The sequence below is a fragment of the Scatophagus argus genome, chromosome 14, assembly GCF_020382885.2.
Source record: "Scatophagus argus isolate fScaArg1 chromosome 14, fScaArg1.pri, whole genome shotgun sequence".
NCBI classification, from domain to species: Eukaryota; Metazoa; Chordata; class Actinopteri; family Scatophagidae; genus Scatophagus; species Scatophagus argus.
Window position 1 is genome coordinate 20,823,431 of NC_058506.1, and position 19,366 is coordinate 20,842,796.

Consider the following 19,366-nt stretch of genomic DNA (forward strand, 5'->3'; position numbering starts at 1 on the left):
AGTTACTTTAGAAACATGGCAGTGCAACATGGCAGACTTCATGGAAGATGGCTGGCTCCCTCTGGAGATATAAAAGTCATATTTTAAGGCCTCACTCTAATGAAAACACAGAAAAACACAATTATGAATTTTATATTCAATTTCTGGACTGAACTTTTGAAGGGATTGCTGTTTAATGTATTCCACAGGTAGTGCTTTAAGCCACAGCCAAAACAGCTCATGTATTGACTTATTCTGCTTGTTTGCAACACTGAGGTATTGATCAAATGCTCTGAAAGGTCCAAATGCTTGCCAATAATCAGATTAATATCATACCTTTAATTATAAGGAATGGACTGCACCAATTCCACCGATAAACTATACATCTCATAAACACAGGGCTAAAGCGTGTTACCAAATATTATCTTTATGGACCAAATCTAATAATATAATATAGTTATATATATATACTTTTTGAGTGAAGACTACTTTAAAGCATGGGGAGGTGGACTCATTCGCAGTCTTCTGCTTCAGGACATGTTAGCTTGGTGCAGGGAATGGGGGAGTAAGAGGGAAAAGATGAAGATCTCACCTTGTTCATGGGCCAACGTTAGCGAGCCACCAGTGTATCCACGACTACTGTAAAAAAACAAAGAAAAAGCAAGATTGGATTAGTAGAGTAGCATAGTGGTGGAAAGTAACAAAGTACATTTGCTCAAGAGTAAGTATAATTTTAAGGTACTTGAACTTTACTTCAGTATTTTATTTTTGGCAGCTTTATACCTCTACACCAAATTTCAGGGGTAGATACTGTAGTTACTATTTACTTCAGTACAATTCATCTGACTACTGTAGTTACATACAAAATGATCAGTTCCCTGACTTTTATGATGTGTTTGTCCTTGTACTGGTGCCTTGTGGTGTTGTGTTGCTTGAGCTCCTCCATTCTAACTCCGTATGCCTTTACATCAGCAGGTACGCACTGAACAGTGTCCGATATTGCAGGGAATAGATGACCAGTTAACACAACCTGTCGTAGCATAGTCAGCTAGGTTGCTAGGAGGCTAGGCTAGAAGCTAAGCTGACAACACAGCAATGGGTACAGCCATTTGACACAACTCTGAGGTGCAGCTTGAACTTTCTCACTCCTCAACTTCATGTGACCACCAAGTGAAACTCTCATTATGTCGTGATTGTACCCTGAATGTGGACTTTAGCCCTCAGGAGGCCTTCAGGGTTTATGGTATGGTCATTAACTATGGAAGTGTCAACACAGGCAGCGAATCAACACAACTCTGTCTCCATGTACACAAATAGCTGCTAATTCCCTGAGCTGTGTGATCAGCCCATATGGGGTGCATGGGAGCCAGAGGGACTGTGTGCATGTGTGTGTGTGTGTGTGTATGTGTGTGTGTACAGGGGGAGGGGAGCGTCGTGTCTGTGTGTGTCAGAAAGGATGAAAATGAAATGAAAATTACATTGTGACAAATTTGATTCAATTCCCTGTTATATGCTCTTTTGTTTGACTGACAAGGACGTCTTTCTAGTTCTGAATAAGAACGTTTAATTAAAAGCATCAGCCTGGCGAGATACAAACTTTCATGGCCATCCATTTAATATATAATAGCTGTTGAGATTTTTTAGCCTGTGCTGTAAAAGTGAGCACCGTGTGTCTGTCACTGCTGTCTCTAGAGTATGGCTAAAAATACTCTTAGCAAATCAAAATTGAGAGAGTCTGTCTAAATTGTAAAAAAATGGACCATCTCTGATTAATTGTATAATAAACTGCTAAATACCAACCCCATTCACTCTCAACCATTGTATGGCAGGCTAACATGGCGCTGATGCTGCGTGCGTCTAAAGTATCCTTGTGTTGTGAGACAGGCACAGTTAGTGTTATGAATACAACAAAACCTGGGCCTGCTCTGAGAAATGTATTTTTTCTCTTCACAAGCCCCAGAAAACTAATCACACACATGCATTTCTTTTCCCTCAGAAGAAAAGGAAGCTCAGTGGCTCAAGAATAAGAGTTTTCTAAGAGAGAGGACAGAGGAGCGATGGGAGGGGTGTTCACCTGTGGTTCTAGGGAAGACTAGATGTACTGGTTTGATGATATATGGAACAAGTATGGGTACTTTATCAGAAATCCAGGGGTTGTTGTTGTTCTGCAAATACAAATATAACATAGCAAAGGCTCATTTCTAACCTCATCTTTCTAGACATCATTTTTGAATTTATTTTCGTGTTAAACACATAGCTGAGAGTTGGTTTGTCTGATAAGCCAAGTGATTTATGTCAAGTATTGACTATAAAATACTGGCTTTCGACAGCTTTTACCTCATGTGTCTGCACACCACCCTCAGGAGCACCGTACACAGCTCCCCCTGGTGGGTTCAGTGTGTCAGCCTCGGTCAGATGGTCTCACTTTATGTGGGTCAAAGGTGTTTCTGACATAAATCTAATCTGACTATAATCTACTTATTTAGTTGGAAATTGGCAGCAGGGGGCAAACTCACTGACCTCTGCTTGTTATGAAATGAATGTTGGGTTCTCTATATTATAATTTAATTAAAGAGTTTGGTCTAGACCCGCTCGAATTGGAAAGTGTCATGAGATAACATTTGTTGTGAATTGGCGCTATATAAATAAACAGAATTGAAATTATCATTAAATATTTTTTTAATTAGTCATCATGACTAATTCTGGACAATAACCAGTTTAGCCATATGTATGGAAGATTTTTTGTTTTGTTTTTTTTACTAATACACAGTCAGTACAGTATACTGCATCCTGCGCAGAAGCTGCACTGTCATGCTTTGTGTCAGGCTGCATGACGTCACTAATCTACCGCTTTAGGATTTGCAACATTGCTGACTAAGCCTTACAAAAACCTGAACACTCTGTGGACCACCTGTCTGAACAGAAGACAGACTGGGTTAGCAGTTAGCTGCATAATGGAGCATTTACCGCCCAAAACCTATTTCCTCTCAGAATCAGAATCAGAATCAGAATTCCTTTATTAATCCCTGGAGGGAAATTCTTGAACTCTCGAGCTGGTCAGTCCAAAAACAAAGAGATATGGGTATAAAGTCCTTAAATAAAACAACTTTGAACAAATGTTATAGTTGTTCTGTGTCCAGTCGATATTTAAATAGGAAACCATCCGCCAACCTGCTTACAACAACTTTATTGTGCTCTAAGTTGTTGTGTTGTCAAACGAGTTAGATCCGCTTGGCGCCTTCTCCTCCTGGTCAGTGAGGGTATGACGACTCTTAGAGGGTTTACAGCAACGAGTAAGTCGTTCCGATCTTTCCTTGTCATTCTCATTTACATATTTTAAAACGGAGCAAATGTCTCACCTTCCTTGTAGGAATACGAGGCCAAGATATTCCGGATACGGATGCCGCCATCTTGCGCCGAGGACGTCATTTGGAACCACAGTCTGCGCAGTAGTAGTTCGGCTGCGAGCTCGACTTCCCGCCCACACACGAGTCTGACCCAATTGCGAGCAGCACCCAGCTGTCAATCATGATGTTCACATCCTTTTTATAGCCGAATTGCAGATTAAAATCAAATTTATTAAAAAAAAAAAATTAAGTAAAATAAACATCGGCACGTATCTTAGTTTGATATGAACTGCCTAAGATGACGTCTTAGAAAAAATTTATTTAACGTGTATCTTGCCGCTTGGACGGGGAGGATTTTATGACTTGCACGGGAGTATGCCACTAGGGGGCGATCAAATTGTTCAAACTTCACATGTGGGGAGCTCAAATGTCGTCCATCCTTACAGACAGCAGTACAGCAGACCTCAACTAAAGTCACAAACTTGAGATTGCTTTGCTGACAAACCACCAACAAACCATTCCTGAACCTCCTCTTACCTGGCTGGATAAAAAAAGGGTTACATTTTAAAAAATGAGCATGCGAGGCAGTGCAAGTTAACATTGAATTTTAATCATTTATGGGCTCTGACCTGACTTCAGATGCGAAGTCAGCAACATTATTGCTGGACGAAGATGCATTTTTACACAGCTGCTTTGGCATGGCTGACTTCTCCACAGTACTATTACATTCACTGTGCTGTCCATAAATACTGCACAAAAATAAAATGTGCTTTGACATAAAACATCCTCTCTACATTGGTGGATTTCCACTGTCCCAAGAGGAAACCATAAGGCTTTGTTAGATGACATATACAGTATGCACATCAAGTTTACTGGCATTAAATAGAATAAGTTATATCTTGCAGCTGGTGTGCGAGCATTTTTCAAGTCTCTGTATTGTCCCCACATTATAATGTCCTTAAGTTCAATAATCCATGTTCAAAGTGCATTAAAAAAAGAAGGAAAATACACTCAAAGGGGTAAAGGCCTTCTAAGTTTGACTCACAGTTTCATTTTTAGCTCAATTTCTACACTTCTTTTGACAATGGAAGGAATATTTTCTCAGCATCACTTCAGTTCCACCCAACTTGTGAAGTCCGTTTGTAATCCTGAAGTGCAAATGCGCCTTCACATCCACCCTTTTCCGTCAAAAACACAGTGAGAGGAAGGTGAGCGTGTGTTTTCACCCTCTCCATCTCGGTGCTCCACATTCACAGTCTGTAATGGCAGGACTTCCTCCACCAGGTGGAGCTGTCTCACAGCAGGCAGTATTCGACTCCTTTTTTTTTTAAGGCCCAGTTTAGTGCAGCTTATCACTCCTCTGCAGTGTCTACAGCCGACAGGTCTGATATTTGCTGTGAGGGGTGGGGGCCATCTCGTAGAAGAGTACGTAAGCGTTGCTGCTTCGCACTTGGCTGGAGGACACTGGGCTCACCCTGCACACAACACAAAGTACACACTGTACTTACTACAATGAAGAGTGTTTCTTTGACAGCACATGCTCGCAGGAGAGATTCTTAACTATTTGCACATTTCATTAATTTGTCACAAAAACACACAGCAGTCATGATAACCCGCAGGCAGGCACATTTAATGTGCCAGCCAGTTGGCACACATTTATGCAGCGAGAACGCTGCCATTTTGGCAGCAGGTCCCATCTGATAACACGTCACATGTGTTAATATGAGGATACCTGGAGTCGTTGTAGCTGAACCACTCGCCCAGTGCAGGGTTCCTGCAGTAGGCTGTGTAATGGCCTCCCAAGGCGTTTCCCGAGTGGTTGGACACAGCATACAGGTTGTACACAGCACGCTCTGCATGGAGACACAAACACTGACAGTCAGCGCGAGTGCAGTCTTTACTAGTCAAATCCAGCAGACCTCGGAAAGGCCATGAACTGTCCTCTTCCCTAAAACTCACCGTTGTTCTGTGAGGCAAACTCCCGCAGGTCCAGCTCCTTCAGAGGGAAGTTGACAAAAGTGGAGAGTTTGCTCGCTCGGTTGTTAGAGTCTGAGAAGCGCTTCAGGTCTGAGAGGGACATGGAGTCAAGGAGCCGATACTTTACTGTTAAACCTTAAACATTACAGTGCTGCCTGTACAACAACCCAACACTCTGAACCTTGTACTCATTATCTTCATGATGATTACTTTTACTTCTTATACTTAAAGCTGCACTGTTTCATTGTTCAGCTTCACAATGAGCAGACATTCAAATGCATCTGAACGCCGTAAGCATGAGACAAACGGCAGAAAGATGTGACAAAAGGATACGCAGCACGAGGATCTGAGGAAACTTCTGAATGCTGAATCTTTTGGTGCATTTCCTCCTGGCGTTGCATCTGTTGCACGTCTGAGAGAGACAAACACAGAAAAGGCAGTGAGATACTGCTGCTGTATAATCCATTTATCCCTTCATAAAGGTACGTGCTGTGTGGTGTGTGATGTGAGGCCTCTCACCGGTCTCTCCTCTCCGTCCAACACGTCCTCCTTTGTGAAGAGTCTCAGGCAGTCTCGGAGAGTCACTTCGCTTGTGTTCTTCTGTGGAGTCACAGAGCATGTCAGCAGAAGCCTTTCTTACAAAAGTATGACCACAAAGTAGACAGGTGGAAGTCCAGTTCAGACTTTTACCACCATTTCTTTGATGTACACAATTGTGAAATGAAACCAGAAAGCATACGGGGGGCATTTTATATGTTTACGGTGAGAATATGAAAATTCCAGCCACGTGATGATTTATTTTCCAACACTAATTCAGAAACTATGGGTGGACGGACGTGCACTGACCTGTGCAACAGGTATCGACAGGTCCCAGAACGGATCGAACACGGTGGAGCGGAAGCCACAGACGGTGCAGGACACAGAGCTTTTCAGCTGCCCAACAAACAGATCTGAGGACAGAAACAGGAGATGGAGAATTACATAAGACATGCACATGAATTCAAAGATGGTTTAATAAGTGCTCACGCAGCCCGTCAAGCTAAGTCCCTTACCCACTACTTTGCTGTTCTCTCTCTCCAGGTACATATTCCACATCCGCTTGCCTTTTTCTTCATCGCTGTGAACGAGAGCAGCAGAGATCACGTCAAACCAGACTGAAAACTGAAATGTGTGTACTTTTAAATTACTTTAAGTAAATATCCAGTTTTTCTGTTGAGTCGAGCCACTTTAAGACGCTGTAAAGATTCTTACTGAGGAATTGCAGGTATTGATTAGTATTGGATTTGTTAAAAACAGCAGACCAATCAGGCATGTCTGAGTGTTTCTTTGGGCAGTGGTGAGGCGTTCACGACAGAACAGGTTATGAGTGACTCATTCAGAGCAGAGGACACAAGTGATGTAAAGCAAGTGGACTCACCAGAGATGGTCAAAGTCCTCGATGGACGCCTTAGGGCGGACTGTCACCCTGTTCACCTCATTATGGAGACCATCCAATAAGAAGCGCAGAAACTCCTGAGCGTCCTGTTGACTGCAGGGAGACAAGAGTTGAACTTGTTGTTTTATTTGATTAACTGAATTCATCTATACTTTCAGAGCTGGACTTAATGCGAGGAGGAGGAGGAGGGAAGACTTACTTGCAGCCCACAAATTTGGGAGCGTATCTCTGGATCTGGCTCCTGAAGTCTGAGGGACTGATGGCCTCGTTGTTCACAGACGTCCACAGGCTCTGAGTCAGCTTTGCGAACTCTTAGACAGCAGAAGAAAGGGAAGAGAAACCACAGAAAATGAGACCACAATCGCTCACAATTGCTCAAAGTAGGTCACATGATGACACCTGAGCCCGTTTCAGATAAAAAAGTCATTGAAAGCTCTGGAACAAAACAAACCCAAAAAACAACTTTTGTACTAATTACAGCAACATTACACAAACGTTTAATACAAAAAATATGTCCCTTTGAACTAAATGTTAGGAACATGCACACTTTATAAGAACATGCACACAACACAAACATGTGAGAACTCGCTGTGCAAAAACACCCTGAAAAGCCCCGAAGAAGTAAAAAACTCTTTTTCAATTGCAAATTGTATTTTGCATTGTGGAATTATATGACCAGCTGGCTGCTGTTTGCAGTCGGACAGGTTTAGTTCACCACACGCAGCCTCATCACAGCAGCTTTGTTAGTCTGAACTCTTATCTCAGGTTAGGTGGACATACAGGGTTTTTGCTACTTGAAATTTTCAGGAAATTTCCCAAAAACTTTCCTCTACTCTACCGACCCAATTAGCCTCAGACTCAGTGAAGCCAAAAGTGAATGTCCTTGTCAACGTTGCCAGATCTTAAGCTGCGGGTTTGTGCAACACAGCAATAAAGAGATTAAGAGGACAGTATAAAGTAAAAATTGACCTATTTTTGAGCCATAAAGTGAGTTAACAAGGCAGCGCACTGGTCTAAGTGTTCCTCATTACACTTGGCGTCTCGTCCTACCTTCCATGAGGGCAGCATTAGTCCTGCAGTCCATGCGATGGATGTTTCTCAGGCAGTAATCTCTCAGCTCGGGAGTGTTACTCAGACACTGCAGGATTGAGTTCATGAAACACTGAAAATCACAAATGGAAGGATTAATTGAAGGCCCACAAAGAATTGGTGGTCAAATCACAAAGAGAAGTAAAAGCACTTACTGTGTTTCCCAGGTTCCTCAGCCCCACCAGGCCTTGAGGACTCTTATGCTGTTCAGAGAGAAAGAGGAGAGGCTGGAGTTTACTGCGTTTGTCGAACAGAAACATTCACCACGACAACACAGTGTGATGCATGTGTTCAAGCGTTAAGGGTCTGAAGTGTTCACAACGCATGAACACCACAAACACAACTGTTAAGTCATTTTTGAGCACTTGACTGACAAAAAAATTCACTTTGACTTTCTTGGGCACATGAATGACGATCAGTTAATAAGTTTTAGGTCCCACACAGGCCTCTTCGTTTGGCCAGTTCACAAGATATGTTTAGCTGTTGAGGCAAAGGTGATCTAATGTTCATAAATAGGAAATGTTTAGTTTTTATGTGATTTTTAACACCATCTAAATGCCAAACTTAAGCCATAAATGAAATAACAGAGGCTGGCGGTCCTCTGAGCGGCTGTCTCCTGTGTTGTTAACGTGTGGAATAAATATGTTCAGAGGAACTGATGCTAAAGGCACGCAGCAACAGCGTACATTTGAATAAAGCAGTCAGTGCAGCCTGCTGAGCATCCCAACAGATCAGCTTGCACGTGTTCTCAGTATGATGAAACTACAGTATGGCTCTGTGGCATTCCTCAAGTGTGAACGAGCCTCCATGAGTCTGTGTGGCATTTCACTGCATAGCAGCTGATGGTCACATTGCTGGCAGCGTGGCGGCACCGTGCTGTGGCGTTCAGCTACAGATCCACATGCCGATGAGCCTGCCAGCCGCGGTCCACATCACCGCATGACATCACACAGGCATGTGACGCAGACCGGAGAGAAACGCTCTGCTGACAATCTGCAGAACACAGCGTGTTGTGTGGGAGCTTCGCATCACTGCTCGAGTCACGGATCAGCTGGTTTTTGCTTTTGGCACTTCTGTTGTCACACCGCCAGCGTGGCGTTAATCATCTGTAGGTCAGACGGATGCAGGGCTCTGAAAGCCACGGCGCATCTGCTGGTAGTGATACTGCTGATGTGTTTAAGATGGAGAACAATCACAAACACCTGCCTTTTAACTGCTGTATGGAAATGCTTTCAAACAGCATTTGGACCAACTCACTCATATTTATCAAGTCTGTGTGGAGTGACATGCTGGTGGGTTTGCAGAGAACAAGAAGGAATTTGGCATCAGAATTCCTTTTTCTTCCTAATTCCTTTGTTGGCACTAAAAGTTGGCTTCAGGTTGGGTTTTATGGGCCAGGTTTGGGTCTGATTTTGAGGCCATCTGAATGTCACTGGCCAGAACAAGGCCAACCAACGTCATTACTGTTGTAAACAGATACAAATCACTTCCTGTCCATGAATTAACAGGTGACCCATTGCCCTGCAGCTCGTGCTGAATGAGGGAACATAGTAACTTGGAGCAAGTCAGCACCGCCATGCATGAGCACCTGTGCTGACGGCTGAGGAGCTGCATGTGGAAACAACAGCATCCAGGTAGCAACACGCTAACGGAAGCTTACATGAAGGCACAGACGCAAACATGGACACAAACTGAGCATCAGGGTCAGCCACCTGTATCTCATGCTAATCTATGAGGTGCTCAGAGTGTATACTGACAACAATCTGCTCGCCCTTCACATATGGCACCTTCAGTCAAACAGAACAGAACATAATATCCCACTGTGCTGTTATCCTTATCAAGACTTTCGGGTTTGGCCCCTCATGACTGTCACCATGTTCCAAAAGCTTTCCAACTCTGAAAATAGAGCAGTGACAACATAAGCCCTCTCTTGGCTGAAGTCTTGGGTTGTTTTTTATTTCCCCTTTGTGTTTCCCTTCTTCTCTGCAGCATTTGAAGGTGACCATATGGTGCGAGTCCCAATCTGCTGCACCGCTGTGAATACTGACCAGCGGGGCTCGGCTCGCCCAGCAGGCAGCTCGGGATTTAAAAGACCCACCCAAAAAAACGAGGAAGTGATTCGTTCAGGTCGTCTCTGCACTCTGAACAAGAGCAAGAACGCTCTCCACTGCTTGGCAGGACTTCAGAGAGAAGCAAGAGAACATTATGTCCGCTATGTGTTCCTGGTCAAGGCCATCTAACGTGTGACGTAGGAAGCAGCACTCCTGCACGCATGGTGCTAGCTATGCCCAGCGTACCAGCAGGGCTGGAAAAAGGTGCCAAAATACCACACTCAAGTAGAAATATTGGTACTTTCCTTCCCACTATGTGGAGATATCCAAGTCCAGATCAAAGCGGTGGACCAATCAGCACCACTAGAGCCTCTGGCATGGCTAACGTGGCATATTTAAGTTAAAACAAGACTTGCTGGTTACAAAAGCACCACAAACTACACAAAAAACTACTTGATTTCACTCAGAGACATTAGTGTTAAGACGGTGTGTGTACAGTGGATACAGAGGCATGCATTACGCTGAGAGAGACTGATAATGAATGTATTAACAAGAACAAACTGTTGAAGTGCTGCTGCTGGCTGCTAATAGACACTGCCATGAAGACATTAAGCCCACAGGGATACAGCTGTGTGTGGGCTGTGGACAGCTCGGTGTGTTATCGAAACGTCCTGTCTGAACACATTCCTTATCGGCGGTGTCCTTTCCTATTATGTAACCAACGTCACACTCGACTTGTTGCTTTAATGCAGGCAGTCCTGTTGTGCTGCTGCTTGTTTTATGTGTGTGCTTACAGCCCAGACCTCCACTTACAGGCTGATAAGGGCCTGAAGGTCACATGGGGACCTCCACAAAGCTCTCTGTCAATTTTAAAGTGAGGCACAAAGCATTTAGTTTTCACATATCTTACTCTCTTCTGAGTAAGTGTGTCCTTAATTGTCTTCCTCGCAGTTTGCAACTGAAGCCTAAAGTGTGAAGTAGGAATGGAGTGACCTTGCTGTCCTTATCCTGTTTAAAAGGTACTGGACTGTCCAATGCAACTCCACTGTGGGGCTGCTGGTCACTCACTGTGGGGTTGGTTGTCCCTGTGTTATGTGATGGAGGCAGTCATAAACTCCACTCGTACTCCACTGTAACTTATTTTACAGCTTTAGTTACTGGTTACTTTGCTGACTCAGGTCATTAATAAAATTCACATAATGAATCAAACATCACAGACTAAGCTACAGTAATTAAAATTAGCTCCACCTTTACCTGCTGCAGCATTAAGGAGCCTTACACATTAGTGCATCAATAGCAACAATAACAGAGTATTTCCACACTGTGATGTTCCTAATTTTAATGAAGTAAAAAGTCTGGATACTTCTGTCGACCAGCTGGTGAGTACAGGCAGATTAAATACTCTTTCCTTAAAAAAAATAAAAGTTACCATCGGAATGCTTTTGGAAAGGTGAGACAGAAGCAGAGGTGCAGTGATGGTGGACTCACCTTGGCCTGGTTGATGATCAGACCCATGAAGGCAGACACCACCTTGGACCCGGACAACATCGGACTCTTCCGCTCCAGATCGGATCTGTCGAAGGGGAAAGCGGCCGGTTTCTCCGGTACTGTCACCGTGTACGAGTGTCGCAGAGACGGCATGGTAGCGCTGCTGAACGTTGTCCGAGCCCACGACGGAAGCTTCAACCACTGCAGCCGGACACGATGAAATCCCACCGACAGGCTCTGAACTGAGGCTGAGGTCAGTAATCGGGTGAAGATCAGTCGGTTCCGAATGAGTCTGTCTGTCTGTCTGTCTGCCTGTCTGTCTGTCTCTCCTGTCCCTCACCTGGACGTAACCTTCCCGTACTGAAAAGTACAGTAAGGCAGAGGTGGCGTGTGCCTGAGTTTTTACTGCGTGCTGTAAACGCCCCCTCCCGCCCTGTGAACGGCGACGCTGCCTTCAGGTGCTGTGGGAAACTGAGCTGACTTTCGCTCTGGGAAGAAGCTGTGAAAAAGCAGCGATGGAAGTAGTCGATCCTGTTCAGATTCTTTACATACAGTAGTGGAAAAACTGTGATGCAAGTGAAGGTCATGCATTTAAATTTTTACTTCAAAGTACATAAATATTAACGCTGGATAAACTTAACGAAACCTACTAAGAGCAAGAGTAGCTGCTCATTATGCATAATGGGCCCTTTGAGAATAACACAAAAAGGCAGAATCATTTGTTTTATTTATTGGATTATAACTGAACTGTCAAAGGAATGGTGCAGTTAATGTTAAATGTAAATCTGTCTGTGAGGAAACCAGTTTTTAAGTACTTTAACTGAAAGGTTTGAGATATGCTGCTTCCAGTCGAAAAGGTTTAGATTGGCCTTTTGGGTCTTGTATTAATTGAAGTTTTTAAACTAAATACGGACAGTAATGAGTATTTTTGTTTTAACAATTACCCAGACAGACCACTAAAGACTTGATGGAAAGTCCTCTGGAGTTTGGAGTTGGGTATGAAAATTCTCCCCTCCCCCTTCAGCCAGCATATTAAGTGTCTATAATGGAGACAAAGTTCAAGAAGCACTTTAGCTGAGGGTGCTTATGAGGACAACCACATTTCATTGATATTAAGAACAAGGTACAGCAGGCAGTTTGTGCTTTTACAGCAAAAGACATGCTTAAACAGTAGTTATTTCTGCTTGTTCTTACACTGAGCTAACACAGAATATGCGGATGGTTTGAAATAAAGCAGAATAAGTGTTACGTGTCGGCAGAAAATAAAAGCTCTCATCAGCTTTGTTCCTCCTTATAAAAACCTCAGCCCATATCAGAGAGGTTTTGCTGACCTTGACTGTGATCTTTGGACTGTGGTTCTGGCTTGACACAGAAATTACTGAGTGAGATAAGAAGTTTGATAGCTGCCTTGTAAACCTTTACAGGTCCTTCAACCTTCTACCTTTAATTTAATCTTTATGCTCCAACAGAGAGAACATTAGAAATGAGATCACTGCTTTCACGTCACGTAACACACCACACATGAATCAAGTTTCATGTCTGTATGGTCACAGGTGACATCACGGTATCCACAATATCTCTCTCAAATGGACAAAACAAAAAGTCCCAGAGTCTGTTGGGAGGATTGAATGACATATTGATATTTTTTGCACATGAGTAAAGGAGCCGAAACTGTAGATATGTTGAAATGAAGAGTTGACTCCCTTGGGATCAGGAAACGCGGTCATGAAAACACAGTTTATCCTGACCACAGACCTTTAGAAAGGACAGGATCAGCAGGAGTGTAAGGATCTAACCTCTGGAGACCGTAAATATTATAATCTGACCTGCTGGTTATAGGATCATTAAAGTTTATCCTGAGGGGGTCATGAATGTGCGCACCAGGTTTCACAACAGTCCGTCCATTTGTTGTTGAGAGTCAAAGCCACAAATGTTCACCTCACGATGATGCAGGTGAATCAACAAAGTCGTCAGGTTTCATCCTCTGGGGACCACGAATGTCTGCGGTGTGATGCTTGTTTTTTTCCACAGCGAACTGACCAACAGACGAGAGACTGAAAATCAAAGTTCAGTTGAATTTGCTTTGAATGCTGATCGTCTGCACAGACTGAACCAGTTTCATTAAAGTCCATAATAATTTTGTCCTTCTGGAAGACATTAGGCCAAGATTTAATGAATGATTGAAGATTTGAAAAGCAGGGCCGCATGCTGCGTAACCCCCACGGCCTTTTGTCTTAACACCACTCTGAACATAAACTTTACTCTATCATCAACATTAGATGTGAATAAAATGTGGTAAAACTTTACTTTAATTTATGGACTTGCTGAATGGCTGTGATTAAGATAAGAGCCATCTGCTGTACACTATGTTAAGAACTGTCGTTAATAATCACCTCTGAATGCCGTGTTACGTAACACCACAGGGTACATGCACGCAATAAAAATGAATTTTCTCAGGTATGAAGTCTGGAGGCTACAGACTCCTCACTGACAGATAAAATTACTGTGAAAACACCTGTCCAAAGCGTTACAATAGTCACAGGGCCAAACACACACACTCTCCTTATATGAAGGCCCATCCCTTCACTCAAACACACACATCCACTTCGCTCCTCCACCCGCCGTGAGTCGTGCGTCCCGTTGGCGTGTGTGTTGCTGAGGAAATACCTTCAGCAGCACTCGTGTTTGAGCAGGGAATCCTTTTCTGTAGACTTTGTGGTTACGTAAACTTTACAGTTAGTCACTCACTTAGCTGCCTTTACGCGAATGAATGAAGCTCAAATACCAGCAACACAAAGGACCAAGTGAGAGACAAGTGGAACCACTTCAGAGTGAACTTCAATTATGCCTAATTGTGGCAGTTTTATTATGAAAACATGTTTTGGTAGATGTTCTGTGTAAAAGAAAAGATGACTAGTGGTTAGTACTGAGTGGCCTGCAGGTATCCCTCTGTCCACTTCTTTCTGCACTTGCAAATAAATATAACCAAGAGCCAAATGTTACAGATGTCAGAATAGACAAATATCAATAGCAAGATACAAGATACAAGATAGGTTTATTTGTCACACAATCAACTCATTTGCAGATGATCTTTTGATTAATCTTGAAAAAATATGTTTCTTTCTTTCTGGAATATAAAACCTTCTCAGGTGCGCCTAAAGAAAAAGAAAAAATTACAAAAGAAGTACAACAATCATTTAAGTGCGGCAAATATTTGGGTTGACATTAAGCAGTCATAAAAGAGTCTGACACACACACACAGGCTGTAACACACACCCACCAACAAACTTATGTAACCTTGGATACACAACATGCCCAGCACAAAAGGGAGAGGAAACAAGGTTGAACGCTACACCTGAACGCTACGCCTGAACGCTGTTTTCAGTACCAACAGATCACATCAGCTGTCATGTAAATCGGCCGTGGCCTGAATGAGTGACTGAATGGGAAATGGGGGTCAGACGCCTCTCAGCATTCAGCCGCATTAAGCCCTGCTGCCGAACACAACTCAGACGCAGGAGATATTTCATGTGTCAGCCGTTTTCAAACGTACTGCTCACTTTTCACTACATTCGTTCACACTGTGAAATCTAAACCGTGAGAAGGCGTATCGTCGGTGTTTTCAGGACAACTTGTCCTCTGCAGGGTCTTTGCATTTAATGTTTAGACAGCAGCAAACTTTCATAATCTGCGGCTGATAAGTTCTGATTGGACGCAGGTGTGAAAATAGCTTTAGGAAGACTGCTGAGCTGATTTATTTTGTATGTGTGGATGCGAGCACACTGTTGCCTTAAACTGAAATCATGCATCTTTCACAGTGTACACATCTTACCGTTGTTTAACCCACACTGCTACAGACATGACGCAGGGTTTATTATTGCGTTGTTAGTTTCTTTGTTACTCTACTTGAGTTTTCTCTAATTTAACTCATTTATATTTTAAATCCTTGATATTTTGATCTCATAAAAATGCAAACTGTCTTATCGCTCAAACCTCACATCTCTGTCTTCTGTTGAAGGCCGACTGTTGTTGGAAACCCTCTTGTTTTGAGGCTGGGAAAGCAAAGCAAAGCAAAGCAAAGCTGGCTCAAGCAGGCGTTAAGAATCTGATATTTCTATAAATCTCAAATCAACATGAACTGAGAGCTCCTACCCTGTGATTTCCCCTCATATAATACCAACACAATTCAGGGTTTTAGTCAGGATTAAGCATTACACATTTGAAAGACAAGCTCCCAGAGATGGTCGAGGAGTGTGAAGCCAGTTAACATGTCTCATTTGGTGGACATTTCGGCTGACAGCCGGCCGTCTTTAAGGCCTCGGTCACACAAGTCGGTTTAGGATGTTATGTAAGCATCTGAGACATTCAGAAAATACCATAACATCTTTTCAAGGGTGGGTCTAATGCGAAGATTGATTCATTCATGCTGGTTTGAGTTTAATCCTCTGTTGCTAGTAGCAACAACTGCTGGGACAGTTGCATAATGTTCTTAATCCACACCCGCATGCCTGACCCTGTCCTGCCCTGTTTGTTGTTGGACTAGATGGTTATGCTTAGATAAACGTGTCATGGTCAGAGGTAATCAGTGTTGCAGGTCTTCACATGATGGACAGAAAATAATGCAGAATAAAGCACCACAGTTCTGTCACAAGTAAAACACATCCATTATGTGCTCCACGAATGCCCTTGTTTGCTTGTACTCCTGTCTTGTAATTGTTAATTTGTGATTTAGCAGAATTTATTGCTTTTATGATTAGCATACTGCTGACCAGACCAGCCACCTCAGAGCCTTTTCATTATGGTGGGGCTGGGATGAAGTGAGTTTGGTTTGATGGACATTAGTGAGGTAGCTAGATGTTTGACTACACAGAACAACAAGCTTCTAACTCGTGGGAAGGTGAAGAGCCGACACTCGTCAGCAACATTCAACGTCAGGTCCGATCTGCTCCCACAAATGTGCTTTTCTGTCTCCACACGCTTCTCCATCATCAGGATGAGGAGTCCCACTCAGTTCTCTCAGTTTCTGAAGAGGTCAGATCTGCTGGGTTCACTCTTTTGAACTCTTCTGCTTTGACCTGTGGGGTTCGGGCTCTTTGTGCATGTTTGGCTTACTGTTGGGACTTTTCTGTACAGTTTTATGACTGCAGTCTTTCTCCTGACTTCAGCTGAGAGTGCATAGCGAGGACAGAGTATATACACAGGCAGGCTGCCAAGTACGAAAGAACAACGCTGATACATGACTAATAATCATAAGTAATTATGTCTTTTCTGTCCATCTTGTTGGATCAGTGCTGCCCAGCCCGTTTCTTTTCACCTCACCTTTCATTCCACGCTGACATATTATTAAATGTCAGATATCTGATGGATGACAGCAGAGTACACAAATGCCCCAAAGGCATGGCACAGGGTCGGGCGCATGTTTGATCGTGGAAAATATTTACTCAGATCGATTTAGAAGCTTCCAAGTAAGTAAACACAATCACAAGGCGTGGAGAGAATGAGACAGGTGATTTGATTTGAAGTACATGTTGCCAGGAGACAGCAGGATTGATCCAAGTTCACTCGGTCTGTCGGTGAAGGACGTGAGAGGAAAAGTTCAAAGAGCTCACATTAAAACTACTGAGGGGTGAAGTGAATAAAGTTAATCATATGTTTACAATGCAGTATTCTGCCCCCCATGCTGACAGCTCTTCCCATCTGCTGGACAATGAACCGACCTGTCAGTGGTGTTAATGTCGAGGCTGATTCATGTAAGTATAACTGAAGCCTTTAGAAATGATTATATAATTAAGAAATAACTACAAAGGCTCTTCTGGTCCTGCAGCCCTGAACGGGCACAACTCAAAGCTTCGCATCAAACAAACTTTGACTCACGCTGACTTTGAGAACGTCTTCATTTATTAAACGTTGTAGTGGTGCTGCTCTCAAAGAAAAAATATCATCTGATTATTAAAAAAAAAAAAAAAGATGACATGTTCCACCAAACTGACAAAGGACTGCTGTACATTTGTACACTGAAGGTAGCAAAATAAGTCTACCTGTGGAAAAACTGCTACTGACTGTGTAACTAACCCAAAAGTCCAGTCGGCTTCGGTAAAGAACACTGAAGGGTTCCATACGCCGTGTGGTGACACAAACAATGAGCAGGGACCACACTCGGAGAACCTTACTCTATCAACAGTACAGCACGCAGTCACGTGTTCATCCTAAAAGACAGCCTGTTGTTCAGAATCAATAATCAGTCGATATTTATGGCAGGAGTGTTACATCACTATAGTTGATTAGGACAGAAATGAAAGAAATGAGATATTTTAATGGCACGGCTGGTTGCATATCTTACATCCAAAAACACAACCTGGGTGCTAGTCTACAACACCAAAATCTGAGTGAAAAACATACGAGTATTCATTTCAGCAGGTGCTCTCCTCACACATAAATACTCAGTTCATTCATCATCTCCACTGTGACATCCGAGACAAACGCCTTTTATTTTCTTCCCACGTGATCCGTCGCCTTTTTGCTGCCACGAGCTGACGTGGACTCTGTTGGGCTCGAATGATGAACACTATGATTACAATAGTCTGTCCGGAGGGCAAATGGGATGTGAGCATATCAAGCTCTGCAGTGAGTGAAGCCAGCCAGTAGATCTGCTGTCCACCAGACAGTCAGGAGAATTTACATCTACACACTTTAATATCCAGACAGTATGAAAGCAGGGAGCTTCAGCACCCATAACGCTGGTGTTAACTCGCGGTCTGCATCTGACACACGCCTGGAGGTGTGACTGGATCTCAGTCGAGTGTCAGCGCAATCTCTGAGTTTGGACGCTTTCTTAAGGAAAAGTGAGTAGAGACGAGCATTTCCTTACTCATGTAACACTACTGCAAGGATCAGTACCTGCACACTTAGTCCCTGAAACAAATCTGCACAATAATTAATGCATCCACTAATCATAAGTTGAGGGACTCTAGTGTAAATAATCTTTTTTCAGGTACTTGTTTCCTGTGTGGTTATTCTTTTTGAATGCACACCCTTCCCTTATCCCTGCATGCCTTGCAGCCTCTATCCTGTTTGCTGCTGTAATGTTGTAATTTCCCAGTTATGGGACCAACAAAGGATTATCTTATCTTATCAGTTTGGGAGCCTCTCTGAGTTCTCATCTCATGTTGGCAGTGACGACAGCCAGACTTGAACTCATCTTAGGCAGCTTCTCCATCGGCTGGCTGAGAAGGCCTCCAGCCTCTGGAGTGAGTGTGCGGGACAGAAGACCTCCATCAATCCCATGGGGATATTTTACCCTTAACGCCACTGATGACGGTGACGATGGTGTCTGCTGCTTTCAGGGACGTTCAGTGTCGTTCCAGCTTTCATTATTGTTGAACCACAAACTGTCATAAGGCAGTAAAAGGAGCTGTAACTGGAGAATTTTTCGCATCTTTGTTTAAAAAATAGTTTTAGTGGATTGCAAACACAGTGAGTCCAATTAATTTTCTTTTCACTGAACAGTAAAATGAAACTTATTGTTTCAGCAGAAAGATAAACCGAGAAGCCTCCAGAAATTCCACTTTTTGATAAAAAAAACACTGTGGCAGACTAACACACTCATTTCTTAACAAACAGCTACCATCAGAAAGATCTGAAAGATGTTAAAATCACAAACACACACACACACACACATACACACACAAATCTACACTTAGTGGCTTTAAGTGGATGGTAGCACACAGCGAGGCGCCCTGATGTATGTGAGGGTGATGAATTACACAACGAGAAGAGCAGCAGTGAAACTGGTGAAACTGGAGATTAGGTGGGATCAGGTGTCCACATGTCCAGACGGGCTTACTTTTCTGGTTTAGTCACGTACCTTCAGGTGCATCGTATGACCTCAGAGGTGAATGTGAACGCGTTTTCTGTCTGTTTAGATTTTCTGACTGGTACACAGCTGATCTACTGGCTGATCGCCGCTGACGCTTTGTGCATCTTCAAGTCTTTTCTGTCGC

General features: G+C 43.2%; 2 protein-coding genes across 3 annotated transcripts in view; both read right to left on the reverse strand.

Annotated features, from left to right (window-relative positions):
* Positions 1-3,476, reverse strand: part of tlcd3a (TLC domain containing 3A) — a 36,355-nt gene extending 32,879 nt beyond the window's left edge. Inside the window, exons 1-3 of one of the 2 annotated variants that reach the window (XM_046410143.1) lie at positions 3,339-3,476; positions 2,054-2,144; positions 572-618 (exon numbers count right to left, since the gene is read on the reverse strand). The gene's annotated coding sequence lies outside the window, so the exon portion shown is untranslated. The remainder of the gene's footprint in view (positions 1-571; positions 619-2,053; positions 2,145-3,338) is intronic. The other variant, XM_046410144.1, reaches the window with a different exon arrangement.
* A 438-nt stretch (positions 3,477-3,914) lies between these two features.
* LOC124070985 (ubiquitin carboxyl-terminal hydrolase 2-like) lies at positions 3,915-11,764 on the reverse strand. The gene is made up of 12 exons (XM_046411390.1): positions 11,367-11,764; positions 7,983-8,030; positions 7,789-7,900; positions 6,938-7,049; positions 6,721-6,831; positions 6,356-6,420; positions 6,150-6,253; positions 5,823-5,903; positions 5,637-5,715; positions 5,286-5,393; positions 5,059-5,179; positions 3,915-4,801 (listed from the first exon to the last, which is right to left on the reverse strand). The coding sequence occupies exons 1-12, from the start codon at positions 11,517-11,519 to the stop codon at positions 4,696-4,698; spliced, it is 1,200 nt and encodes a 399-aa protein (XP_046267346.1). The 5' UTR covers positions 11,520-11,764; the 3' UTR covers positions 3,915-4,695.
* Between the last annotated feature and the right edge of the window lie 7,602 nt (positions 11,765-19,366).